The sequence below is a fragment of the Gavia stellata genome, chromosome 16 (assembly GCF_030936135.1).
Source record: "Gavia stellata isolate bGavSte3 chromosome 16, bGavSte3.hap2, whole genome shotgun sequence".
In the NCBI taxonomy this organism is placed as follows: Eukaryota; Metazoa; Chordata; class Aves; order Gaviiformes; family Gaviidae; genus Gavia; species Gavia stellata.
In genome coordinates, this window is record NC_082609.1 from 2,193,577 (window position 1) to 2,221,310 (window position 27,734).

Sequence of the window (27,734 nt, forward strand, 5' to 3'; positions counted from 1 at the left end):
GGAGACTGGCTGTTACATGCCTTCTCCTGTCATGTAGTTGCTCATGTCAAGGCTATTATACGATGTGCAGAGCAGCTTGCAAAATCCAGATTCTCTATTTTCACACTAGCTTTGAATCATACGCTGCATTTTAAAACCGCCTGCCATGGGCATGTCAACCTATTAAACTGGAGTGACACTGAACCTGCCCAAATGTTGGGATTTCTCTCCTCGGAAGAACTGACAACACGACAAAACGACGTTTCTCTGTATCATTCTCTGACCCGGTGACATTGGCCAACTTCCTGCTGCATCCAGAAAGTAAAACACTAAACAGGTAGGTGAGAAAACGCAGGGAAAGCGGAACAAACCCTGAAGCTCAAGACACTGGTAGGAAGAGTTTAAAACCAAACCAAACCAAACCACACCACTATAGTCTATACAGTTTTTTCTACTTCCTTGTTTTTAAGACAAGCAGTCTGGAGGGCACGCACCAGTCTGACTACTGGAGCTGGTTATCAGGGACAGAACACAGGGTATTGTTTAACGAAAGACTGCCATCAGCCGATGCCATCTATGTATTTAAATACAGTAGGAAAATGCAAAACTTCCATGACCAGCTGCCGCAGCAGAGAGTAAGGCCCCTAACGGCTTTGGCTACAAAGGTTGAGGTTCTGTTTATTAAGTCTCCACAAGACAGAACACACACAAGCAAGTGCCACAAGAGAGAAATCTTTCACCACTCACATCTGTCAAAGTATAACATAATGCACGATCAGAACAGCACAAAATGAGGCTAAATATATACTCTCTATGTACACTCAAAGAAACACAGGTAATGCCGAGGGTGCTTCTGTGACCCAAGGAACAATTTCTTGGCAGACTGTCAACAAGGTTTTGGGGTTTTTTTTAAGAACAATTTGAAAACAATTCACTGATTACATGAATTAAGTAAAATAACAGCCCTCATAGCAATCGTACAGTTGGCACTTGAGAAATATATACTGAATTTTGTTCTCAGTACATTCCACCATGAGGTCAATGCAGTGGCATAGATTAACACAAAAATTTAGCTCTTAATATATTAATTGTGTGCGTGTGTATGAGGACGTGTGTGAAAACCACAGAACAAAGACAGCAGAATTGTTTCCATCACCCAAGTTGCACAGAAGACGTTGAAACAATTGAGACATAAAACTTCCAACACACATCGAAATGGAAGAACCCCAAACTAACACCGCTCCCTCCACATACAGATGAAACCTTCTGCAACTTTAAAAATAAATACGGCCTGGAAGCAGGCCACATCCAGGGTCAGATATAAACAACTTCACCATACAGGTGCCGTTGAAAACCAGCATTGGAATCAAGTGAATTTTGTGAGCAAAACTTTAGTGCTACAAATATTTTGTGCAAGACAATCCTTTCAGTCTATGTTGAGTTAAAACATATCAAGTTAGGATTAATTCTCAAAATCTTTCTTTGCATCTTTCTGAATTTGGTAACAAATTCAGCATGTGCAAAGTAATTTGAGTAAGACCGCAGAGAAGAACGTTCTCATAACCTTCACTATAATAAATAAGTTTCCTGTCCAGAGACAGAAGTCAAGGAATCAAACCCAATTAGCAGTTTTTTCTGGCAATCTTTACTTCTTGATGTGCATTACCTCTGGAGAAGGTCCACTGAGGAATCAGGTACCCTTGCCAGCCCTTGAACTCATTTTCAAGTATCTTTCAGCTGAACTATATGCTTAAAGTTACGAAGGATTGATCAGATACTGTTCCATTGTACTACTGCATTAAAACAACTGTGGCTGAAAAATCTCATTGAAGGCTATACAGTATTTATGTTCATATAAAAAGAGAATGTACGGAACACAGTGTTTAAATTAATAAATAAGGTTAAAATTACAGGAAACAAAAGTGTTGCCACTAGCCCTTCCTAGAACGAATATTAGAGGAAAAGTCCATTTAACTTTCAGTCCACCAGGAAGTACACAGAAGTTCCATCAAAAAGCTGTGCTTTTAAAAATCTCTGGATTTTCTTCTTCCTCCTTGGAATCCCTTGCGCTACTAGATGCAGGCCTGTATTCTAATCTGGGAGAAAAGAAAGAAAAAAAAAAAAAGAAAGAAAAAAGAAAATAACTTAAAAAATGTATGAGAACAGAGAAAAAAATCTTTGATATCCTGAGCCCTACTTGACATTACAGCCTCCTAATTTTAATATCCTGTTGGCTTCAGTTGGACAGGTGCCCTTCTTACACCAGGTGTATGCTACGTGCCATCTTCAACCAGAGCCGGGGCAAAAGGCCAAATGCTCTCAACACCCTTTTAGGTCAGTTGGACCGAATTGGAAGAGTTCAGCCCTTCACCAGTACTTACATGACTTTCAGAACCTAGAAAGATAGATTATAATCCACAAATCCCATACCTTTAAAAGCAACTATATAAAGCAATACACTTTTACAAATACATTCCTCATCGATACTTTTATTCAGTCCTCAGAATAAAATCATAAATTTGGAGACGAGATATGTACATACGAACATACACACTTAGGAAGCGGGACCAGGATTCCAGTCAAGCTTTTACATCTTCAACAGAGCACTAACCACACTACCGAAACCGGCCCCTCCCTCTGACAATACCTAGGCAAGTCCAATCCTCTTCTCAGAATAGAGAACAGATGTGTTAAGATCAGAAGGTGACACTTACCCTTTCACCAACAGCATTTGCTCAATTGTGTCTGGAAGAGGCATACCATAGCTTTCTGGCAGAAATAAAGTCAGAATTCCTGATAGCACGGTCAGGCTCCCCATCAGGATGTAAGGCAGGAATCGATCATAGGCACCTGGCAGAATACACACACACACACAAAAAAGCTAGCATCAGCTTTAAGTCTCTGATCATGTTTGTACCTAGGTGCAGAGCTTTATCCATGCAAGATTTATGCTTTCAGTAAAAAGCAAACAAACCAAACCCCCTCACAGTCTGGCACTCAAGGCATATGCTGTTTTAAATGTGGTTTTAGGAACTCAAGAGGCTGGGAAACAATAGTTGTAAGAGCTGTCCCTATTGAGTCAATAAGACTGTGAGTCTTCAGAGCATCTCTTCAACAGGACATGAAACACAATTTCTCTACGTTATGACTATTGCTCAGAGATGTTGAGACCCCATCTTCACCTGCAGTTTCACCAGACACCTAGATCTGGAAACCTTTAAGAACAGTCACAAAATCCCAATGACCCACAGAGGCAGGACACTGATCTGGGTAAAAAGCATTGCTTTCCACCCGCCGGCACCTCCCCAGTGCAGGCACAGATGAGTTAACTTACCGAGGTAAACGAAGTAAGGCGAGAGGATGCTGCCCAGTCTAGAGGCCATGGAACTTGCTCCAACTCCCATGTTTCTCACTACCGTTGGGTAGAGCTCAGCCGTGTAAACATAAACCATTGAAAAGGCAGATGTGATCCCAAATTTCCCTAACATCACTAGTAGAATAGATAGCGCACGAATATCTGAAATCAAAACACAGTAAGGATTTCAATAAAGCTCTGACAATTCATGGTATCTCTTAATTCCATTGTGTTTGTATAACTCCTGCCTAATTAATTCCAGTATCTAGTGTCTTTTTTTCTCTGTACATGTCTACAAGCATGGGCAACATTTTTTATTTACTTACTTATTTTTAAATTACTAGGACTCAACATTTTCATTTCCTTGAGAATGGGGCTTCCTGCCAAGTAAAACATAAGGAGAAGAGAACAAGAACTGGAGAGGTCCTCTCAGATTTCAGGGGCCAGATCCCTGCTATTGCAAACAATGCCATATACCCCTTTTTAATAATGTGAACAAAGTTAAACATTTGAAACAACTTATTTTTTGTTTCCTGCTCTGGTTTTTCATTAACATTCCTAGCTACAAGTCAGTAATTTAATTATAGGAAGCCGGGCTGACTTTACTTGGGACAGTTAGATTTGAAAATCAAAACAGATCGTATCAGTGTCCAATTGACTCAAAGGACTGGAGAAAGAGAATGCAACACGTATTGCCTGTATAAAATAAGGCACTTCTTGGGCATTCTCTTTTGTTTATTCTTTGATATGTAAACAAGTGCTAAGCAACAACACCCCCTCATCATATTCAACACCGTTACCAGTAAGAGTCCATAACCCTCTTAATCTAACTGGCCTAAAGATACATATGGTTTGATATCCAATAAATGTTATTTTGCCCTCCTTTCCAGTTGCCAAACATTATTTTAACTATCAACACTACTTCAGTACAAGCGTTTTTGCTTATCAAAAATACTTCCACAATGACTCCCTCAAATATAACTGTTTAAACAAGCCATAAAGAGACAGTCATTTACAGTTGTTTGGGATGTAAGTTCTGCAGCCTCTTGGTAACCTCCGCTTACCAAATTCTGGTTGGTCTAGTCCTAGTTTTACACTTGGACCTTACCAGGACACCTTGCCAGGGATGTATGTTAAGGCAAAACCGGACTACAGAGCTGATCCCAACAGATCACGAAGCCAATGACCCGCCTTTAAAAATGTATCTGAAGTGACGTGTTGTGTGAGCACCCTGTGCAGCAGCACTGAGAACCAAGGAAGAGGGGCAAAGATAAGGAATGAGTATCTGTATTTAGTCCCCCCAGGACACTTTGCCTCCTTATCTGCCCAATGCACGCTACTGCACTTCACCTATCATACATATTTGAGATCAACTAACGATTCCATACGTGAAGGCACCAGCTGAATGAAGAGAAGAACACAGCCTCCCAAGAATAACGCAGCAGCCATTGAATACCGTCGAGGGAGATTTCGAAGCAGCAGCCAGGAAATAATGTAGGCTGGAACTTCAATCACTGCCGAGAGGAAGCAGTTCACATAGACATCTCCATGCAAGTTAGGTGTGTCAAGAGAAAGTCCAAAATAACCAACAGAGATTATCATCCTGAAAGAAGCAGAGTAACAGGATCAGACAAATGTCTCTTCTTCCTGAGGTCGCCATAAACCTCTTTTACATCTCTGTTAAGCACGGAAATCACTGTGTAAAGCAAATTCAGCATCCGCCAGATTCGTTCACCTCTGATGCAGCTGACTTCAGATGCATTTCTGACTTCAGAAACAGCAAGATAACAGTTAAATGGTGCTGATGCTTTTCATCTTTCAAGTTGCTCTTGAATTCAAAGAATAAAACATATTTAAAATAATTAAAAATATCCGATTCAGCATTAACACAATTAGGTAACTCCAGAGCTGTTGCTAGCCTGGCTGAGGCACAGGCCTATGAGCCCACCAGCGCTAGATGGTCCAGCAGCTATAGTGGTCGTATTTAATTTCTGATGCCATTGCATGACTTTGCAACTGTCCACTCCACTCTCATTCAGACCTTGCAAGGAAGCTCTGGTTATTTGTCACTTTTAGACATCTTATTTGTCTCTGCTAGTCACCCACTCTCCCTCAGCATGACTACTTCTTATGTACGCCTCCATATTTCAGGTCACCCCTGGGAGAAAAGTGATAAATCATTCCCAATGCAGTGATACAGCAGTTCCTATTATTAGGAGTTAGAGCCTTAGCCTGAAAGTTTGGACTACTGACTGTTACTGCTGCTGAGGCCTACCATAGCTTGTCATTATGTTTACCAGGGAGCTCTGGGTGGAGAACATTGTTCCAGGGTCATTACCCTCCATGCTTTGTGTATAAAGTCAGAGAGGAGGAGTACGGTATCCTGGCAGACCCAAACAATCCGGGACTTTCTCTGCCATGACCCAAGCTGGCTGGGCAGCATCCAAGTCACGTTCGCGTGGCTCGGTGCCTGGGCTGGTCAGTGTAGCAGGACAGAGCTGCGCGGCTGGGAATACTGCCATCTTAACCGTGCCACTGCCAGATGAGAACTGGCTTCTACGTGATCAAGGGAAACACACAACTGGCCTTGGAGACAAATCCTGTCGTGTCTTGGGAGATGCTGGGAAGAGAGGGTTACGCTTCACCAACAAGCAACACGTGGCAAGCAAGGAAGTAACAGGCACTGGGTCAGGATGTGTCCAGGTGCAACGGTGAGGCACAGAGCACTCGGCACTTCATCTCCTTCAGCATCTATGTTATAACAGAACCCGGAGCAAAAATCACTGCACAGCACAATGTGGATCACTGATCAAAGATTAGTTCTTCCTCCTCCTCACTTCACGTGGGAAGAGCCTTCACGGCCCAACTGCTTAAAATAAGTTGCCTAGTGTACCTGGGAAGATACGAAGTCATACAGCTGAGGGTAACCCCCCCCGCTGCTGTGTGTGCCCTGCCAGCTAAAGCTATTCTTCTCAAAAGCAGTTATGCTGTGTTTTCCACAATGCTGTGCAATACACCCAGCCCTGTGCTCCGAGGAGTTCTTTTTATATACAATAAAACTGTGCTCGCTGGAACTCACTTTCAGTAGCAGTTTGCCTTAGCTTATCACATTGGCAAACCCTGGTATAGTTACGCATCTTCTAGGAAAACTTTAGGGGTATTTACACATCCCAGGGTGACATGAAGCCAAACTTCCTCCTCCCTGATGCAAATGCAGCAAAGGGATTAGTTTATCAGCCTGCTACTTACTCAAAATTAACAAAACACTCAGCAGTATATAAAGATGATATACTGCTATCTGCAACCATCCTCTTTTACAGAGCTTCTTTTACGAGATCTTTTAATTAATAACGCAGACTATACTATGGGTTGGAAAACATTGCTGTGAGTCAGCACGGGATGCTTTTATATTTTTGGAAATTAATTACAAGGAGGTTAGGCAACTGACATGCAAGGTAAAAATAGTGGAAAAACTGCCCAAATCAACTGAATACTTTTCTGCAAGAGGAGGCAAGATTGTGTAAGTCAACTGCACATGTTTGACTCTTTCTGCCTGTCATAAAACTTCATTTATCATGTAGTAAAAAGCCCTTCAGCATATGGAATGGATTACATACTGCCACGTATGTAATCAGACGCTTTGCCCTACCAGAAATGCTGTTCAAACAGGTTTTGCATTTGATTTCTACAACCACACACACAAAATTGGCTGTGCCTAGGAACTCGCTACTGATCCACTCCAAGCAGATTAGAAGTAGGGCAGTCTCAATTCTCTAGTCCACTTCCAATTAAAGAAGAGAGTCAGCAACTGGACAACAGTATATGGAAACTGCATTGACATTTCTGCAAAGAACCAGCATTACTTTTCTTTTTTGAGCTGTTTTCTGCTCAAGTTCCTTTCTCAGTGTGTTTGTAGCACTGTGCTTGGTGATGGGCAAGGAAGTCTGGCTTAAATATTAGCCAAGTCATCCTTTGACCCAAAAAGCCACATCAGCTTGTACGCACTGGCAGCCCAGTGGACTGAACTCCAAGGCTGTGCCTCACTAAAGCACAGGAGCATTGTTCAATAAGGCAGGAAATAGACTTCATTAGCTCCGAAGCACTTGAGAGACCTTCTTGGTTAGGACACTGTAGGTACGTGCACTAATTAAACCTCACTTTTATAGGCTCTGGCAGGCTGTAAGTTACCCTCTCCGTTTTCTCTCTTCTGAGCAATTGCATCTTCACCGAGATTTCCAGTAAAAGAAAATGACAACCATTTAATCAAATTGAGCATAAAGTGTGGCTTCAGCTAGGGCAAAATCAAGCTGAAGATGGCAGGTAGACAGAGTAGAGAGCAGGAAAGTCTAGGGAAATCTCAGATTAGAACTTCAAAGGCAGCTTTATCCCTTTAAGAGACAATACAAAAGAGATGGGAAGATTCTCCCTGTAAGTCAGGCATCACGGCGTTCAGACCCCTGGGCGGCAGTTCTCTGACTGGGGGACAGGGCATGACTCACTCCTCTTAAAAGACTTTGTTACAGTCAGATGAGGATTCCCCAAGGCCCAGTATCAGGCAGGATTCCCACGCATCATTGCCAGCTGATCTGATTCTTGCTCAGTTCAGGATACGCCTGACTGCCTCAGAAATAACAATCCAGATGTGTTTCTAGACTGTTACTGAAATGAAGAACCTACGTAACCAGAGTTTTGTTGCTTCAGCCAGCAGGTCACTGGTTTTTGAGCTGGTTTTGCCTGGTATTTCTTCAGAAAACCTTCGTGTTCAAAGAGTGGTTTTTTAATTGTTTTGCGGCTTTTGTGCTTACATACTCCTGAACCACACTTGCTTACCAAAGAATCACTGACATAATTGTGATAGTTAGGATATTTCGGGTTTTCATTAGATCCAAAATGGTGTACGTCTGTTGCTTCTGGGAATTCAAATCTTGCAGCTGGAAACAAACAAAAAAAACAGGGGAACATTAACTTCCTGTAAGCAGAATTACTGTGAAAATAAGTCCCCCCCAACTTATAATACATCAGTATTTTGATACGCTGCAGAGCTGAGACAGGTTCATCACTTTTAACCGAGCACCTGTAAGCCATAACAGCCAACTACCTGTGAAAGTAGTTACTCCTGCCTAATTTAAAGTCACTTAAAATTTAGGCTGAAATTAGTAATCATTTTCTCTGCCTGAGGCTTCACAAGGCAACTGCTTATTGTCAGTTAGTTGTTTTGAACAGGCATCAGCAATAATTCACAATTTATATGTCACCGCTGGCAGCGTTCTTAGGTCCAGTTTTGAGCAGTACCCCTTGAGGATCATGCAGATAACTGCATCCAGACAAGAAGAGTGCAACAAGGATGATGAGACATTTGAAGAAATGTGATCTGTAGAAGTAGAAGGTTTATTTAGCCTAAGGGCCAGAAGACTGAGGGCGTCTTAAAAGACCAAGAATTGTCTTCAAAGACCACCAAAAAAAAGTGATAAACTATCCTTTATGTCCACTGCAGACAAGGCAAGAAATAACAAGAATAAACCGCAGCAGGACAGATTTAGTAAACAACTCCTCATGCTGGACCTAATGGTAATGTACTTAAGCGGAGACAAACTGGCTAATGAGCTGAAGAGTCCCCATCATTATGTAGCCAGTTTTTGGGATCTTCTTCTAAGAATATAAGCAAAAAGGCAACAGACTTCTCCTTTCTCCATGAAACTTTCCAGCTCCTCAAAATAAAACCACTTCCATGTAAACAATGCAAAGATATTAATCCGTGAAGCATCCGAACAAGTTTTGTGCTCGCTAAGAGGGTAAAAAAGGAAAGAATTTAAGTTTTTTTCAATTTAGGACTTTAATTTAGACCCCTAACAAGGGAGAGATTTTTCAAAATTCATAAAAGGTGATTTAAGAGGACAAGTTCCACTGATTAAAACTATCAACTCTGATAAAGCAACACTATGTGGCTGAAGAACCACAGTCTTCTAGACATGTCATATTTTTGTTATTGCAAAAGATGGCATGTTTTCAGGATTTATCACAGGCTACTTACTCATCAATTTAGTGGTATTTTTAACAGTCTCACAGTAAGAACATTAACAAGATTTTGATCTTACAGTCTTCCACAGAAATTCTTTTTTCTGTTAGGACATTTTATATCTATCTGTGACTCTCTCAACAGCTAGAAATCTAACCAAGAAAGAATCAAGCATCCACCTAAGCAGGTCAACATTACCAAATGAAAAAAGGTAATACTGAAATATTGACACTTTTTGAATTGTAAGCTGCCAAGACCCCTCACAATATTTAAGCAAAGACTTCTCTTTCCACAATGAGAAGAATCACTCTTGCCTGACAGACTTCTATTATGTGCAAGCACAATAAACTGTACAAAGATTACTTCCTCCCTCTGTTTAAGTCACTGTGACCTGAAAACATCAAATTAAATTTTAATATGTTTAAAGACTGAATGCCTTTTGTGGGCACTGTGTACTCCTCCATGGTGTGTGCAAACAATTATCAGATAAAAGTAAACTATGACTGCAGCTTCAAAATAGTGCAATCACTCACTACTTGAAACTTGTCTGAACTCTTTCCGCCTGGTCTAATATATCAACCTCTACTCTATTAGTTCAACTTACAATACTTTTTTCTCCAAAACATCAGACTGGTCCAGTAGAAGTAGTTGGATGTATTGCAGGACAAAACATACCAATGAAGAGACAAAAGCAACCACTAGTTTAACTTAATTCCTCATCAACCTCTCTTCCATATTCAGTTAGTGATGTTTCTTTTGGCAAGCTAGTTGCTGGACACCGATTTGGGGCCCTTAACTCTTGTCGTTCTATTCAAATGTACATTATCTCCTCCATGTCTTGTAAACTGTATCTGAGCTAATGGGAACATGAAGTTTAAGTAACCCCTGCAGTCAGGTGAAAATTCATTCCGAGTGATATTTCATTCTGAAGACCTAGAGGATAAAATAGCTGCCTGATGCTTGTGCACGCCAAACTTCAGCGTATTTGCTTTCATAAATTCTTCATTTTCTATGAAAGGCAAACAGTTCTTTACATTTGATAGCTTTCACTCTGCCTGAAGCCAAACCTCCTGTCACACAAACTGCAGTCAGCTTTACAGCTCACAGCCCTTTCTCATAAATCACATGATCTTTCCTAAGTACTCTCCAGTTTTGCCACTATTTGTTGCCAAGAAACCAGCAAACAGGAAACAAAAAAAGGAGAAAAAACAAACAAAACACAATACAAAACCAGGAACAGTAAAATTCAGAGTCAAATGATGAGAAAAAAGGACCCTGCCTTTTAGCAGCTGGATAAGCTGACAACTTAATCCTTAACAGGACAGGCTAGAACAAGAAGCTATGAGAAGGGCAGGGAGGGCAAAACCATGATTTGAAATTAAACCTCTAATCCAAACATTTCTATCCCCCTCATATTCAGCCAACTAGGCCCTATTTGTGCTCCGCAGCTTGTTTGTGACTAGTCACCTGCTGGATCCTAACTGGTTTTGAAATCTCAGGAGCCTAAATATTGCAGGTGCAGCCCTCCAACTGCACAGGTTTGAGGAATACTCCAAGCCTGAGCTCAGGTTGCCTCTCCATCCAGAACTCACCTTCCAGCTGCACGAGGGCTAAGGGCCAGCTGGATTTCTGAGAACCTCTCTGCAGTGTAAACATGCTTCCTAAAACCTCAAGAGAGGCTGTGAGCCTTTGCTTTACAGCTCTTCAGAAAGCAGACAAAACAACCGTGTAACAGCGCAATGATGTAAAAAAGTTTTGCACGGATTTATTGGTCACAGAATTACTTTTACTTTAAAAAGAAAAAAGATGGACAGGAGTTCTGCATTTAAACAGCTCATTTTCCTTTGAGTGTCAGAATGTTAGTCGGTGTTTCTGAAAGTTGACATGCAATCGTTTATCTGTAAATAAGCACCGCATACTCCAGCCCACCCTGCTGCAGAAGTCAGCATTTCCCCTTGTCCAGTGTTCCCTGGGGCAACATCTCTACTCTTGTCGCTGTCTTCTGCTGCTTCATAATCCAGCCCCATTCAGAGATGGCAAACAGATCAGTATTTCTTTCTAAGAACGGGAGATAGAGGATTCCAGGGACAATGACCTCAAACGGATGTTGGAGCCAGAGCTTATTTTCCATTCTGCTGCTGCAGTGCTGGCAATGGGCAAGTTTTCATGCCTACAGCATGAGAAGGAAGGGGAGAAAAATGAAAAAAACCCCATGTTCTAATGAAAATCCAGGGAAAAAGCTATCATAAGAAGTTCTGGGTTTTCCTGGCATTCTCACTTTGTTCCAGCAAGACCAGGATGTCTGTCCTACTATCTACAAATAAGTCTGGACAAACAGGCTTGTTTGCACCTCAGCTAACTTGAACCCAAGTGAAGCTGTTTCTATCTCAATAGCAAACATGTTACAGTTTAATGGCTAACCATTTTCCTTAGTTTGGTTCAGAGGCCTTGTAAAGCAAGTGAGTATACAAGGGATTTCCACATAAGTGACAAGACAATGTCAATTGTGATCCAGAACACAACTAGCAACTGCCCAGACAGATTCTACAGATCTGCCTAGAGAGGTGCCCATTCTCCTGGCTTATGCAAACAGTTTGTCTGTTTCACTTTTGGAGGTCATGTTTGAATGAATGTGGAACTGGTTCTACACCTTAAGGTCACCAAACAGCTCAGACAAAGGGCAGATACCTAGAGGAAACAAGAAGTAGATGGGGAAGAAAAGATACCGCTAGCTACTCCATGCTAGCTACTCCAGCCGAGAGGAGCTCAAGTTTTGCTCTCCTTAACGTGAAGTAGAAACTGGAGTTGAATATGGAATTGAACTACAGTGACATTCTTTCCACTGCCACTGGCCAGGATTAGTCCTGTGTTACGACTTTTATAGAACTGTATTAGATTGCACAAGCATAAAGTCTGTTCAGCACAAGTATTCAGCTCACAAAGCAATAGGTACCTCAAATTCACTACCTTCCCCCAAAACTAGAGTTTTAAAGGAAAAAGGTGGCTGTAAACTGGATCAAAAAGATGTTTGCATTAGAATGCATGCTGGCATTCCCATGGGAATGGGACAGCAAGGGCTTTGCAAATCTTAATGAAGCAGGGAAACGGCATTCTGCTTTTCAGAAAAAGGATGACCTTTTACCCATTTGAGAAGTACATAATACACTGTAGGCATAACTCAATTCATATGTCTGCAAGTTAATCACTTTACACTGTCATTAATAGGTCCAGCAAACAACTGGACTGCTGAATGAATCTTACCTCGCTAGGGTCAAGTATTACATCTGGGGCTGTAATGCCATTAGTTTTTGCAGCCTTTCGGATGATGTCTTCTGCCTCTTGAAATCTTCCCTGGGAGATCAGCCACCGTGGAGATTCCGGAATGACCCTGCAGAAAAGGTTCAGAGTAACAAGCCTGCATTTCCACAGAAAGCACTGCTGCAAACACCAATACACATTGTTCCAGGCATGCAGATCTCAAAACTTGCCCCATCTTGCAGAAATTAGAGCAATGATAACAGAAATCAGATTTACAAGAGCAGACTAGCATACTGAACAAGAACAGACTAAAACGCATTTGTGGATTTTAGAAGTACTGAATAAATAAGCAATGACTCAGAAAAAAGAGCAACTAGAACCTTCAAAGTACAGGAAAACAGTTAAGTTAAAGAAATTCAGAAATGGGAATACACAAGCAGCATGCTGTATGTTAAGAGGCATATCCTTAGAGAATAAGGCATATAAAATTAGTAACTGTAAATACTGTCATATAAAGGCAAGTCAGAAAGTAGAATTCGCCTGAGTCATTCAACTTTGTAAGAAACTGGATGGAATCACAAACATAAATGCTAGCGTAAGTGAAGAAACACCACCACCATGTGGACTACTGAAACTTTACATGCCCCCTAAAAGTAGTATTTCATTAACTACGGAAGAAAACACGAAAGTCTCACAGATGTGCAAGTACTGTTTTGTAGCTTGTCATATCTACATCATCCTAGCATTGCCCAGCTTCCCAAAACAACTGGTTTCTCATTCTGCTCTTAGTTCAGGCCTACTCTTAAAAGTTCATGGATTTTTTTTCTTTGCATGTGCATCACTTACTTTTAAAGAAACCTACAGAAAATGAAGAATAGGATTTGCAGGCATAAGTCAGATCACCCACAAACCTATGGACTTGCAGCTAAACGACTGGGTAGAGTAAAGGACACAACGTCCGTTCTTCACCTGCCCATTCCTGAATTTCATTGGTACTGGCTGGTTGGCTTGGTGTCTGGATCTTAAAAATCTGCAGACAGGACCTTCTAAAGACAAAAATCAATTATACTCACCACCACAGTGGGATACAGAGCAGCCCAGGTAGAGTAAGCGCCAGCAGCAGCATCCGCCAGTCTCTGATGAAGTAAGCAAACAGTGGCAGCAACATGTAGCCAAATGCATAAAATATGCAAACGCCCAGCGTGCAGAACAGCACACGAATTGATTTGCCAAGAATTTCTGTGCCTGTTCAAAACAACAGAGTGAAGATTAGTATTTTAATTTAACAGCAACCAAGTAACTTACCAGAAATACCTCTAACGATTGGCTTTGAAATATACTACACTGGGTAGTTGCAGTATATAGCGTGCTCTGCCATCCAATTTTAGAGGCACCACAGATCTGCTTCATGCAGTGATCCTGCATCAACCCGGGTAAATACAGAAGGAAGAGAATCGGGCCATACAGTATTTCTGTAGCTCAAAGTAGCGAAAACTTCTGTAATTCTATGTTCTTAGCTCCTCAAGTAAAATGTAAGAGTCTAAACCCACCTGACATACTACAAAACATTCACAACACTTAGCCTCAGCTTGATCTCTATAGGGTCCTCTCCAGTTCATGGCAAAAGACCAGCCTCTTTACAGGATAATTCAGAGATGCCAAAATTAGGTTCCTGACCTGTATCACCCTCTAAAGGATTATTTCGCTATTAGCCAAAAATCTTGCAGTCTTATACATGTGGAGGGTCACTAGTGAAGGCCAGGCTACTGATAGTGGAATTAATGCCCTAACAGGGGACAATGCTTCCCTCTGAAACGCTTTGGGACCTGCAAATCAAGAGATGTTGTAAGAGATATCATCTTCCTCATTTCCGCAGAAATGGAAGAAGATTACAGAAGTTGCAGTAGGATGTCTGCAGTGAGGTTAGCTAAACACTGTTTTCACAGCTCCACTGCTCTTCTTTGGCCTAAAAGGAATTTCTTGCCCACATCTGGTACTTTGGACAGTAAGGCAACTGTAAATAACGTTAATTAAAAAACCCACTAATTTAAAAAATATCTCAGATTCATAACGTAATTCACATTCTCATCTGATCAAATATGGTCTTAGTTAAATTGAAAATATATCAAGCAGAAATCATTATGACATTTATTTTTTTACTACCAGCTGATTTAAGGAGACTTTATGACGCTTACTTGATTTTTTTTTCTTTTACAAGTTTTTACATCAATTAGGCATTTACCCCCCAAAATGGACAACACAAACACCTGAAAAATCATGTCTTACACATCTTATCTTTCCAACTGGAAGACAGATTTTGTTTTGAATAATCAGTTTCTGGGTTTTTTGCCTTTTTAGGATGGTAAGCTACAGATTTAATTCAGATTGCACTTCTACCAATTGGAAACTTCCAAGGAGAGCATGAGTTATCCATGCGTGGCGAGGGCACGCTCTTAACAGTGTTGCTTGGCAAAACAAATCAACCCTAAGCCAGTACTGAAAAGGGAGGAAAAGCACAAGATTAAAGAACGCATACTGTGCCCAGCAGGACTTGCATACCGAGAACAAATGCTGCCACGTAGTTAGATATCTGTCCCATGCCGACCAGCACAAAGAAGACTGAAAACATCTCCCAGCTGGTAGAGAAGACCTGTACAAAGCTGAAGCCAGTCTGCATTGCCAGAGTTGCAAACAGCACATTCTTCCTGCCAAACCTTCCATGGACAGATTAAAAAAGAGAAAAGAAAAGAGAAAAAAAAAGATATGATTATACAACAGCATGAATGAAATCTTCAGAAACAGAAAAGTAAGATTACTCATATGCATACTTTGGAAGATATAAAACATCTGCAAAAAACAGAGGTTCAGGAAACGTGACACAGGCACAACTATTCTACATGCATTTTAAAAATCCACTGGCCAAGAGAAAATAATATTCCAAGGGCTGCTAGTTAAGCTGCCTTTAAGTATGTGCTGGAACACTGTTCCTTTCTTACTAATAGGATGAGCAGGGAGACAAATCATCGTGAACAATTTATTTAAAATGCAAGAGTGTTAGGTGCTCCGTCTCCTCTAAGGAGCACACAGTTCATGATGCAGATCAGCACGTTAAAAAAAAGAAAAAGAAGGAAAACTTCTGTTCAGAGAGGTAAAACTCAGGTTTGTAAGATGCTATTATCAGTAAGTGATCCTACGCTGCAATCTTCATTCCACTTGGTAAAAAAAATGAACCAATTTAAGGGATTCTAGCAATTCTATTGATGAAGTATTAAGGAAAAGAAAAGGACCTGGGTGACCACGTGAAGGAGCTGCAGGAGGAGACTCCCGTGATGGTGAAGGTGGGAAACTCATGGCTTCTGGCGCCAGAACAGCTCTTGCTTCACCTGCTGGTCAGCCACCATGAAAGACACTTGGCACCCTCATAGCAGCTAAGGGGCTAGGAGCTCTGTTGAATGAAGTATTCAAGCCCTCCAGTAGCACCAGGACAAACTGGTGGGAGACTCCCCATGGCAAAGAGCGGAAATCGCCCCTCACATTGGAGAGCTACTGGAAGGCACGGAGCTGTGCCTGGGGTTGGATGACGAGCCAGCTGAGAGCTTATGGGTCAGGATTAGCAGGCAGACCAATGCTGGGACTGCTGCGGGTGTCTGCTGCAGACCACCCAATCAGAAAAAAGTAAACGAGGCCTTCTTCAGACAACCAGAGGAAGCCTGGCATTCAAAGGCACTGGCCATCATGCGGGACTTCAACCACTCCAATACCTACTGGAGGGATAAGACCCAGGAATTTTCTAAAGTGCATCAATGACAGCTTCCTAACACAGATGTCTGAGGAGCCGACAAGGGGAGACACTGCTGGACCCCATGCTTGCAAACAAGGAGAACTTCTTGGGGATGTAAAGATCAGCAGCAGCTATGCCTGCTGGCTGTGCGACGGTGAAGCACAGGATCGTGAGGGGAGGAGGAGGCAGAAGGCAGGATCACAGGGAGAGCAAACACTGGCCTGATCAGGGAACTGCTTGGAAAAATCCCATGGCATATGGCTCTGGAAAGAAGTCCCGGGGAGCTGGTTGATTTTCAAGGATCACTGTCTCCAAGCTCAAGATTGGTCCAATCTGATGAGCAGGAAACCACACAAAGGCCCTAAACGGATGCTGCAAGATTTGTGGCGTAGCAATTATGTTTCAAAGAAATAGAAACTCTGCAAGTAAGTCAGCAAATTAGAGAACCACATATTGTTCTCTCAGAATCAAGAAGACAGCACACAATACATTGCACAGGAAATACAGTGAGAGAATCAGAAAAACTGAGTTTTAAAAAAACAAACCAAACAACTGTCAACATCACAAAAAATTAATGGTGTCCTCCTGTTGGTTTTTTTTAATGTTTGTACTGATAAACAAGAAAGCCTTCCTTCTCTGGAGTACAGCTGAACAGCATTCATGCTTTGCAGCTTCCACAAATGCAGATCATCGGACTTAGATGCTGCATTTCATGATGAGGAAGAGAAGCTATGGGTGTTTGTAAGAACGGAATTTTAAATTTGACCTCAAAGAAATGAAAACAAGCCTCAGGGATCTCTCTGAACATAGTCCAAAGTAATTAGAAGAGAATGTCATTGATCTGATTTTTCCAGATGAAACTTATCTCCTACACCTGTTTTCTGGCATAAAACCAGTTTGCTCCAGAAGTGATTTCGCTGAAAAAATAAACAGCTAAAGATAAGACCCACTAACAATCTTTCTGCTCTAGTTCAGGACGTTTACTCTATACACTGTGTACATTCAGATTACACAGTCACAGAACAAAGACATGTTAGTAATTGCAGAAAGGCATGTATAGGAAACTTCACATACAAGGATTGCTTACAAAACAGCATCAAACAAAGAGCCAGCAGCGCTGGTGTATATACTTTACTTGTCTGAGAGCTGTCCTGATACGAAAGATCCAAGCAGGACGCCCACAAAGAAGAGGGAGGTGCTCAGGGGTCCCTTCCAGTCGTTGTCACATACGAGATTCCACTGCAGGGAGAGAGAACATGAAAGTCTTCTAATAAACAGGATTTCCCCTCCCTCCTAAACGCCCTGGCTGAGCCCAGATGAAAGTGTACCCTTTGGACAGAAAACCTCCACAACAGAAATTAATAACTAACCTATGGCACAGATGCAGCTCCGTGAAAACAACGGGAAGGGATGCTGGGCAGCACAGGGCAAAGGCCTCCCGCCCTGAGCCATCTCGGGAGCGCTCAGCTGAGGCCCCAACACCACCTTCAGGTGTGACCCGTGCGGCTTGCTTTACACCGTCGGCAGCTGTGGTATTTCCCCGACGTGTATATGAGTGACAGTAACTAACAATTTCATCACGTGCGTGGTTCAGCTCCCTTTCAAAGGCTCTGCAGCCCCTTAAACTGCTGCGGTTCTGCTGGTTTTGGAAGGAGTGAGAATAGTCCCCAAACTTGATTCCCCTGCATATGGCAAAGTTTGCCATTAAAAATTCACATTTCTAATTTAAGAGAAATTGAACTGTAACAAACAAGAATATAGAAAAAAAATACCTCCTCCTTTATGACATTTTAATATGGTTTTGAGAGACTGGAGACATTTCACTGCTCACTGGGAACCTAACTAACATCAGTTATAATCTTTGGAATACAAACTGAAATACACACCATGCAAACCAAGATTTCCAAAACGAAAACAAGAAAGAAAACAAGATATTCATTAAATGAAGACTGCAACAGTTCTAATCTCCTACCCGCTTCAGTCTGACGTTTTTGAAATAACACTCGTGTTATTTTTGTATCTATACCAACAGCTATTACTGAAAGAGTCTTAATTTTATTTTCATTATCTGGAGGAAAAAAGTGTATAAATATTAGAAGAAAGGACAAAACCCAGCAGGGATGCCTCGTCCCCCACCTCACTGCTACGCTGCGACTGGAGGAGTTCCCAGAGCTCTCCCTGTCCTGCCACGCTCAGCCAGCAGCCCCCTGGCCGAGGGCAGGAGGAGCTGCAGCCCCACAGGAGAGGAATTTGGAGGCAACCAACGCTTCTGATGTGAGGCCAAACCTTCTGGAGCTTAGTTATTCAAACAGCTCCCACAGGGCCCCTTCTGATGTTTTAGAGATGGAAACTTTTAGTTTTTAATCTCTGTTAAAAAGGTTGAAATGAAAATATTCACCCTGACCCCAATAATTAATCCCCCTTGCTCCCCAATTACAACTAATTAAGTATAGTGTGTTTTCCTCTTAGTTTTTTAGAATTCGTACTGAAACTCCCCGTAAGATCTGTGGCTGCAGCGTGTCCCAGCTCTGCCATCCACCTCGTCTGCGGTCCCGCACGTGGGTACGCCAGTGTTTTGCTTTGTCTGCCAGCTTCTGTCTCCTTAGCACTACGCCTCTGACTCCAGGAACCTCACAGCCCTCGCTCTATTAACAGTTCACCCTACAACTACATCCTAGTGTATGTTTTAAGGATGGAGGATCACTAAAACCCATGCACTGAGTGAAGAATACTGGCAATGGCCTTCCACCCCCAAATCCCTGTGGCAAAACTCAGCTGAACCACCATTTGTTCCATGGAAGAGCATCCAGTTTTGAATTAGAACTGGAAGTTTTTCTAGTGATGAATGATGCTCATTCATACAGGCTGCGCTCTCATCTGTGTTTGTGGAACTTTAGCTGCCAATCCTTAGACTATCTTATGAATTCACCTCCTCATTATTATTTTTTTAAGGTCACGGGAGCAAACAAAATCACCTTTTCCCAATTTGTAACTGTATTCAAGTCATTTCTTAACCTCTGCTTTGATAAATCTGATTGTAGTTCTGTGTCTGAAGAACATGCGAGACGTGGTTTAATGGGCATGGTGGTGTTGGGTTGATGGTTGGACTTGATGATCTTACAGGTCTTTTCCAACCTTAGCGATTCTGTGAACCTCTCCTTATATCAGATTTCATAGTCCCCAACATTATTCTTGCACTCATTCCCCAAACCTTTCCAGCCTCACACCACCTGAAGCACAGACACCAGCACTCAACGCAATGCTCTGACAAATCCTACCAAGACCATCAATTATGCACCATTACAGAAGTTCCTTTCAGAATCGTGGCCTTCTAATGTGCTAACAATTTTAAACCATTCATGTAAGGGATTTAACTTACTATAGTTATTAATATCACTTGGATTCAAAACTGAAATTAACATTTATAATTAAATCTATATTTATTCAACAAAAGCTGTACTTCATTACAGATTAAAGAAAGTTTGAGTAATTCTGTGACAACCGCAGAGGTTAATCCAGCCAGGAACCTTCAGCAAAATGCATCCGGCACCTTGGAAATACGCAGCAAATGATTGTTATCAAATTTATACAGGCCAAAGGTTTCAGTGGTTATCATATGCCTTCATATGGTGACACTTACCAGGAAAACAAATACCACTCTCAGTACAAATCCCGCTTTAATAAAGACTCGCCTACTCACAAAGAATCATCTTTGTATCAGGTACTGGAGCCAGACACCTCCAATAACACAACCAAAATCTAACTAGCCAAACATCTAGCTCGGTGATTTATTGTCTATCATTACTAAATACATCATTATTTTCCAGTTGATCACCCTGTGCTTGTGAGTTAGCCGTCTCCTTACACTCTGTACTTTGGCACAAGGCTGTACAACACTTGGCTTTCCAGACACTGGCGTGCTTGTGCCCAGTAACAAACATTTTCTTCAGAGCACTGAGGTAGAGACATTGCTTGGAAAAGTTCATGGCATTAAAGCATTTTGCACTTTCTGCCAAAAGCTTCTTGCGCTGGCAGGTGGAAAAATATTGGTCTGGAAAATGTGGCAATGATTACCAGCTTGTTTTTCTGTCCGCTCTATTAAAGCGACGGTAGGAACCATTATGCTAAAGACCACTTGAAGCAGGCACCAAGTGAACTTCAGTATCAAGTTTCCAAGGGAAAACTACCTTGGTTATGCAATACCAGTTATTTACAGACTCCACAGACGCACAACAATCAGAGCAAAGGGATTTTAAGGTCTGTTACCCCTTGCCCCAGTAAATGAAGACTGAAATCTTCAACTTTTTAATAACTCACCAACAAGGTCTACTATATTGCTGGTTAGTCATGGTGGCATCAGTCTTCCACAACCATTCTGCAAACAGACCCTTCCCTCAAGTGTATGTTGCCCAAGAAGTAGCCACCGAAGCATCACTGTTAGAAGACCAGCATCGCAAAGCGGGAGTGTCCCAGGAGCAGTTACTGATTGAATCCTGTTGCTGGCAGTGCCGTTTGGACACAGTATACTGTGACCCAGTGCTCTAAAAATCATGTGCTATTTTCACTTCTTCGTATCCTTTGAGTTAGCCTGCTAGCTGTAATGGCCTTTGCCCCCGTGAATGAGATAAGGTTAACCTCAGCAAGGTGTCATGGCTCCAAACAGGAGAAAAACATTCCAGCTTTGTTTGAAACAGCAGCTGCTGATGTTGCAAAGCATTGAGCTCCTAAATACTGGCACTCAACGCTCGAGGCACGGCACAGAGCATTCTCACTCTATTTTATTATAACTTTAGAAGAAGACATCCTTCGGCTGGAGTTTAAACTTATCTTCTTACTCAGACAGCTAGCTTGCAGATACTTCGGGCTGTAGCTACCTCCCAAACAATTCACCAAGTTGGGGTGATGTCTTCATCAGCAGCCTCACACCTAATAGTAATAATCACTTACGCATCAGAGGCAAGTTGCATGGTGAGATATGCACCTCCATAACGGGTTCCTGGCTGATACCAGCCGCTGGTGAGGACAGGTGGGAAGAGGGGATGGGGAAAAGAGGACAAGCTGTGGAGACAGCCAGAAAACGTGGACAGCTTGGGGAAGAAGGCGGGGGGACACCAAAACAGAGAGGGACTTGAAGGAGTTGCTTCTCGAGCACGGGTTTGGGGCCAGAGTATGAAACAGTCCCAGGTATTTACAGTCATCACTCAAGCATCACTTCAGGAGAGCACTTTCCAAGTTCTGCTTCATCTCCTACATGGCAAATCAGCTACCTGGAACCACATCTCCAAATCCCTTACTATAAGGCAAGCCCAGTTACAAAATTGAGAAGAATAAAAAACCTAAACTAGTCCCTCAGATCTCCTCCCTCCCCCAAACACCAAACCCTCCCCAGCCACACTTTATTAGCTTCCAGCCTTTTATCAGGATACAACCTGAACAAGAAGTATTATTGCAGGTTTAGCTAGAACTACACTAAGCAGCATATGTAGAAGTATGTCAGCCTCGATAGATTGATATTTCCTGTATTCTGTCTTACACCTTTCCAATATTAAACTGAACATTAATATAACACCTCTACACAAAAAGAAAACTACCCTACAATTTTCACACAAACCGCAATCACAATGAAATTCAGACTCTAAGATGAAATATTTCAATTCTTTAAACTGCAAACTGAAGAACAACCTTTAAAGCATAAAACAAGGGTGTCAAACTAAAGTTGCAAGGCAAGTTTAGGCATACAAGATGCCACAAGTCCAGCTGAAGATACTGCCATACCACAAGTAAAAAATACTGTTCCTCTAAGTTCTGTAGGCACTTCAAAACCTTAAGGGGTAAAGACTAATGTCCTGTGTACAGGCTCTGCATGCACCGCACTTGCAGAATACCACTTGCCTCGAAAGGAAAGCTGGCACTTCATGAATTACTGACAGCAAATCCTGCAATGGCTCTCATCCAGGCACTGATGCAGATCCCTTATCCTGCTTCACTTTCACTGCAATTATATCATCTCGTATGAGATGACAAAACAGGAAATAACAAAATTCTAGCTGCTAGCAACAAGCAAATATCCTATTTAAGCATAAAATTTGCCCAATATTTTTAACGCATTATAACATGGAAATGGCGAGTCTAATTATAGGGGAGCTCTTGAAAATACCAAAAGTTCTTGCAATACAGTGTCCAGCAAACAAATATATACCACCACCAAATACATTTGGAAAGTTACAGAAGTAGTTGCAAGGCCACCAACAATACAACTTAGGACCTCACTTGAAAAAAGCGTGTTTCTCAGACATAGAGAACTGTTCCACTGCAGCAGCACTCGCACTTCCCTAATGCCATTACTAGAACCCTAAACAAAGATGAACTATGACAAATACAAGAACTTCAAGAGCCTTACTCGGTTACAGCCCTGTTATATAAGGAAGAGCCTTATAGGAAAAGGAATTTTACAGCTACAATATATCATGTCCGCCCACTCCTTTTTTTTTTTTAAAAACTGTTTTCCTCTCTTGCTGAGAATAACACACATGATTGAAAAATGAAGTGGGATAGTCCCATGTGCTAATATTATTTTTTTTAAAAATCAACACATTAGCAAGAATTTTTGAAGCTAATCCAGTATCGTGTACTCTCTCCTATCACTCGCTTCTCTCTGCAAGTAGAGGCAGGGTCTCCAAAAAGTCTCGCAGTCTCACAACCGAGTACTTACAACCTTTGATTCAGAATCTAGTGTTGTTTATACCCATAGAAATATTCTCTGCTTACTTGAGAGCTATGAGTATTATTAAATACCCTTTCCTCTGAAAACACATTTGTATATTCCAAACACTTAGAGGTTCTAGAAGTTACATTAAAGCTTATTATCTAAATGTAAACAGAAGTCTGTACCTACAAAATATACACTCTGCTCAATTTCTCCCCTTGTAGTTGTTCTAAATTTTTACAGAGGTAAAACTTGCATAGAACAGGAAGGAAAGTGCCAAATATTTTATAATTCCTGTGCAGAAACTTAAGCCTCCCCCATACATCACATTTTTGAGATGGCTGGAGAAAAAGGCAACAGGGCACTGGTATAAGAAACTGAGAAACATGAGCTGAGTTTTAATCTAAAAGTAAAGACAGCATAATGGGAACATTACCCTATCACTAACTGTCCGTGGTACCTCTGAGAGAGCACTGTTTCCATTTTGACAACATCAACTGCAGGCCTATCGTTCTTTAATAATACTAACCCTATTTTATGTTGCAAGGTCAGAAACATCTGTACTTTGTACAATTCTGAAGAGTCCTGCATTACGTGCTGCTTATATCCCACCTTGAAAACCTCAGCATTTTAGAAGCGCTTTTGTACGTTTGTCAGATATTCATATTTACTTATTAAATGAAAACTAGACTTTTTTTCCTTCTTCTGACAAGACTATTAATACTAAGATTTTGTACCTGCATATCACCTAAAGGTCCTTCCATAGCTTTGTCAGCTCCTGGGGCTGAGAAGCTGTCAATATGAACTTCAGCCAGAACTGTCAATATGAACTTCAGCCAGAAAAATAAGCAGGTATTAGCCTACAGCAAGAAAGAGGATGCACTGATTTTAAAAGATGAAAAATAATGGAGGTGACTTCTCTTCCATGAGGCCACTGTGCTAACAGTGAAGAATGAATGAAGAAGTCGAGAGCTGAACCTGGATGACACCGGCTTGATTTACACTTTAGCTGCTGGCTCTGCTCTTAGAAAAGCCTGTGGAAATTACAGTGTCTACCACACGCCTGTGTTTTTATTTTGGTAAAGCAAAACAATACAGTCCTCTTTCTTTGTCATCCAACAAAGAGTGAACATCAAAACCTCTAGTTCGACAGCTGTACCACGGTGCCCATTTGTGTCATTCCAGATGTCACCGCTGCAGTCTCCACTTGTTTCCTGAAGGTCTGGCATATCTTCACGGACAGGGGTCCGACAGCACAGTGGGGCACTTGAATCCCCGGTGTAAAGGGAATGGAAACCTCAGGGCACTAATATTTGCCCAGAACGTTCTCTCCCTGCACGTTGTACGGGACCAAGAGCACCAGCCCTGCACCATGCCTCAGGACACTTGGCAATTCCCACCATGCGCATCCTTCCTCTGCAAAAACCAAACAGGCCCTGAAGCTTGTTAAGAGCACAACAGGCACAAAAAATGCAGCTCTGGAGCACACCACCTGCACTGAACTGATTTCAAATTGATGAACAATACCAACACATTTTTAGAAGTTTAGGATGAATACGTGTATACAAAATTTGGTGTCTATTTATGTTTCAGTATGTAAGAATTACTCCCGTATGGACTAAAATGTTCTGACTGCTGTATCATCTAACATCTGCTCATTATATCATATTTCTAGACCACTCATGCTCTTAGTAACTCCACTGCTCAATTCTATTCCCAGTTATTCAGTATAGCCCCATAACAGATACTAGCCTTTCACAGGTATGACCAGCAAAAGAAGTTAGCGTTTTTGCTTAATTACCCCTGGTTTTATTCCTTTTACTACCACATATGAACTTTTATTCTACGTTCTTTTTACATGGGAGTTATGGAGTAATAAGAATGGCACAAATGCCTTCTTGAGCCAAAGTAAAGCTTTTCTTGTCCCCTGAGTTACAGCATTTCAAAAAGTAAAAGACAAAGGGATTTTGTTACATGGGAGCTGGTTAAACACTGCAGACTGGCTAATAACAACCTTCTGTTGTTAGTCTGTGTGAGAAAAGGAAGTCTCTCTTCAAATGAGAGGGAACTGAATGTTTTAAGTCTCCACTGAAAAGCTGAACCATAAACGAGAACTTTCTCTAGAGTCACCAGAGATCCAGCAAAAAGCTTTCCTAAAAAAAAATTCCCCCTTCCCCCTCCCAGTGTCGGCAGAAATCTGGGACAAAGGTCCTCATGATTATTCAACAAGTTAGAGATATGCAAGCAAACACAAGACTAGTGAATCATAAAAGCAACAGCACCAAGCCATGAAATTAAACAAGTTCAACACTGAAAACCTGCAAGTATGTGAAAGGCCACAGCTCTTGCAAAACTCCCTCAGAAGCATTAGTATTAAAGGGGAAAAAAATCCTGCCTCAGTGCATGATGGGCAGACAAACATTACCTCCCACAGACACAAAACATCTGCCAAACCCTACAGACAATGGGCCAGAGCTGCTGGGGAGTCTCAGCAAAACGTTAGCAGCTCCTGTTTCTTACAGATTATAAGACTCCTGGGTGACACTCTATAGCTCAAGACTTTTTAATGTGGACCGAGACAAAGCTCAGCCAAGAAGTTCCAGAGACAAAGTACTGGCTGAAACCACGTCTAAGCCAGGTCAACCATTATAGTAAGGCACTGGGAACAAAACCTGTACGTTCACCCCTGAATGGGACTGCCCCAAGAAGATGCCAGTTGCCTTACGCTGCCCTAAGAGCGGCTCAGCCTTTTACAACAGTGCATTTCAGCAATGACCAGGGTCTAGAAATTTAGAGTAGCTTTCCTCTCAAGGAAGACAGCAGATCTTTAGAAACAGGTGAGGCAATGCCTTGCACTGCTTGTCAGAATTACTCAAGCCTTTGCTGCTGTGCGTGTTCATGGGAAGTTTCCAACAGCTCCTGTGTCACCATTTCCATGCCTCCCTCTGCTGACATGGCTCCTCTCCCATGCTCCCTTCCTTACCCCAGTCCTCCTGAGGAAGATTTCTGTGCTCAGATCAGCTTATGGTCGTTAAGTACACACCCACCACAACCCATTTTGCAAAGCAAGGAATAAAGGCAAATATAGTTCCAGCTCTGTAAAACTTGCCCACAGGCACAAACAGGCGATGGGACTGTACAAACGGTTTGTAAGCCTTCTGAAAAAAAAATCACCTATGCACGTTTTGAAATTCAAGTATCCCTCAAAATCCATGTCCTTGTCTCTCAAGTCAACCAGCTCCTGTGGGTCTGTACAGCTTTCACCTGAAACAAGAGGGACAATCAGCACAGCTTCAACTTTCTTTGGTTGCCCTGACCGGAGACTGGACTCAGGGCTGTATTTGAGCAGACGAGAACCCAACCTGTCCTGGCAGGTGAGGGGGAGACCAAAGCAGTGGGCACGACCAAAGCAGAGACATCGTGGGCACACAGCAAAGTTCAGGGTCCTTTTGGACACAGCATCAAACCAGGGCTCCCCGACCGCTGCATCTTGCACAACTCAGGGTGACTTCAGCCTTTTTTTTTTTTCTTAAAAAAAGAAAACAAACCCTTTTGATCTCCCGAGTTCAAAGAGACATCTCTGAACCACTGAGCCACTGAACCCCTTGTCCCGGTGCTGACCCTTGCTCCAAGCCCCTTCTGCAGGTACCAGATGAAACCCATTAAGCAGTTACCGTACACACGCCGTGCTAGTTAAGGAAAGGCCCTGGGTTGGGAGACCGCTTTTGCAAGTGGAAGCGAACAGCAGATCTCAAAATAAATTCAGCATGCCAGGTTTAACAGCTGGGCGATGCCCAGGCAGGAACCCTAGGCCACGGGAAAAAGCTGCACCGGTGCCACCACAACCACACGCTTCTCCTCGGCGCCCCGGGTGCAGCCTGCCCGCGGCGCCTGCTGCGAGAGGGACCCGCTCCCGCCGCCCCCCCCAGCCCCGCACCTCGGTGACGATGGTGGAGCGGTAGACGTCGCGGCTGTACTCCCAGCCGTCCAGGCACGGCTCCTGCTCCAGCGAGCCCAGCTCCACGTCGGAGCCGGGCCGCAGCCCCAGCGCCGAGAAGTTGGCGAGCGCGGCCAGGCGGTAGCGGCGGCAGCGGCTCGGCGCCGCCCGCCCGTCCCGCAGCTCCAGCGGGATGCTGGCGTTGCGCCACTCGCCGCTCAGGTTGGCCCCGCGGGGCACGGCGCACCGGTGCTCGGGGGTGCCGGCCAGGAAGACGATGGAGAGGCCGTTGAAGCCGTTGGGGACGATGCTGGCGCTGAGCAGGAAGAAGACGAGGCGCTGGAAGCGGCCCCACTCCCCCAGGAAGGCGGTCACCTCCTCGTAGTCGCGCATGGCGCGGCCGAGCTGAGGCCGCCGCTACCTGCGGGCCCGTCTGGCGCGGGCAGGAAGCGGCCGCCCCGAGCCGCCGCGCAGCCCGCCGAACGCCTCGCCATGGGCCGGGCCTCGCCGGCGGGGGAGCGGCCGGGGGTGGGGTTTGCAGGCGGAGGCCGCTCAGGTGGGGCCGGTCGCTGCCGGCGCCGGGGGGAAGCCGCGGCCCGGCCTGGCCCTGCCCGGCCGCCTCAGCCCGGCGCGGGCGGCTCCCGGCATGCCCTGCGCCCGCCCGCTCGGGAGGCGCGGCGGGGGCTCGGCCCCTGAGGCGAG

General features: G+C 43.1%; 1 protein-coding gene across 2 annotated transcripts; it reads right to left on the reverse strand.

The window, feature by feature from the left end:
- Positions 1-637: 637 nt before the first annotated feature.
- On the reverse strand, positions 638-27,425 carry LOC104262369 (organic cation/carnitine transporter 2). Of its 2 annotated transcripts, none has more exons than XM_059825218.1 (10): positions 27,033-27,425; positions 17,525-17,628; positions 15,168-15,322; positions 13,682-13,853; positions 12,612-12,738; positions 8,165-8,265; positions 4,723-4,937; positions 3,314-3,496; positions 2,694-2,829; positions 638-2,075 (listed from the first exon to the last, which is right to left on the reverse strand). In XM_059825218.1, the coding sequence occupies exons 1-10, from the start codon at positions 27,423-27,425 to the stop codon at positions 1,988-1,990; spliced, it is 1,674 nt and encodes a 557-aa protein (XP_059681201.1). In that variant the 3' UTR covers positions 638-1,987. The 2 variants fall into 2 exon arrangements, with proteins under 2 accessions (XP_059681201.1, XP_059681202.1); XM_059825219.1 differs by having other exon boundaries at positions 2,050-2,075; positions 2,740-2,829.
- Between the last annotated feature and the right edge of the window lie 309 nt (positions 27,426-27,734).

Coding starts and splice junctions, on each gene's coding strand:
- LOC104262369 (XM_059825218.1), bottom strand. CDS start 27,425: ATGCGCGACTACGAGGAGGTGACCGCCTTCCTGGGGGAGTGGGGCCGC. Junction 4,938..8,164: donor ATTATGTCAGTGATTCTTTG/GTAAGCAAGTGT, acceptor TGCTTCTTTCAG/GATGATAATCTCTGTTGGTT. Junction 2,076..2,693: donor CAAATGCTGTTGGTGAAAGG/GTAAGTGTCACC, acceptor CTTTTCTCCCAG/ATTAGAATACAGGCCTGCAT.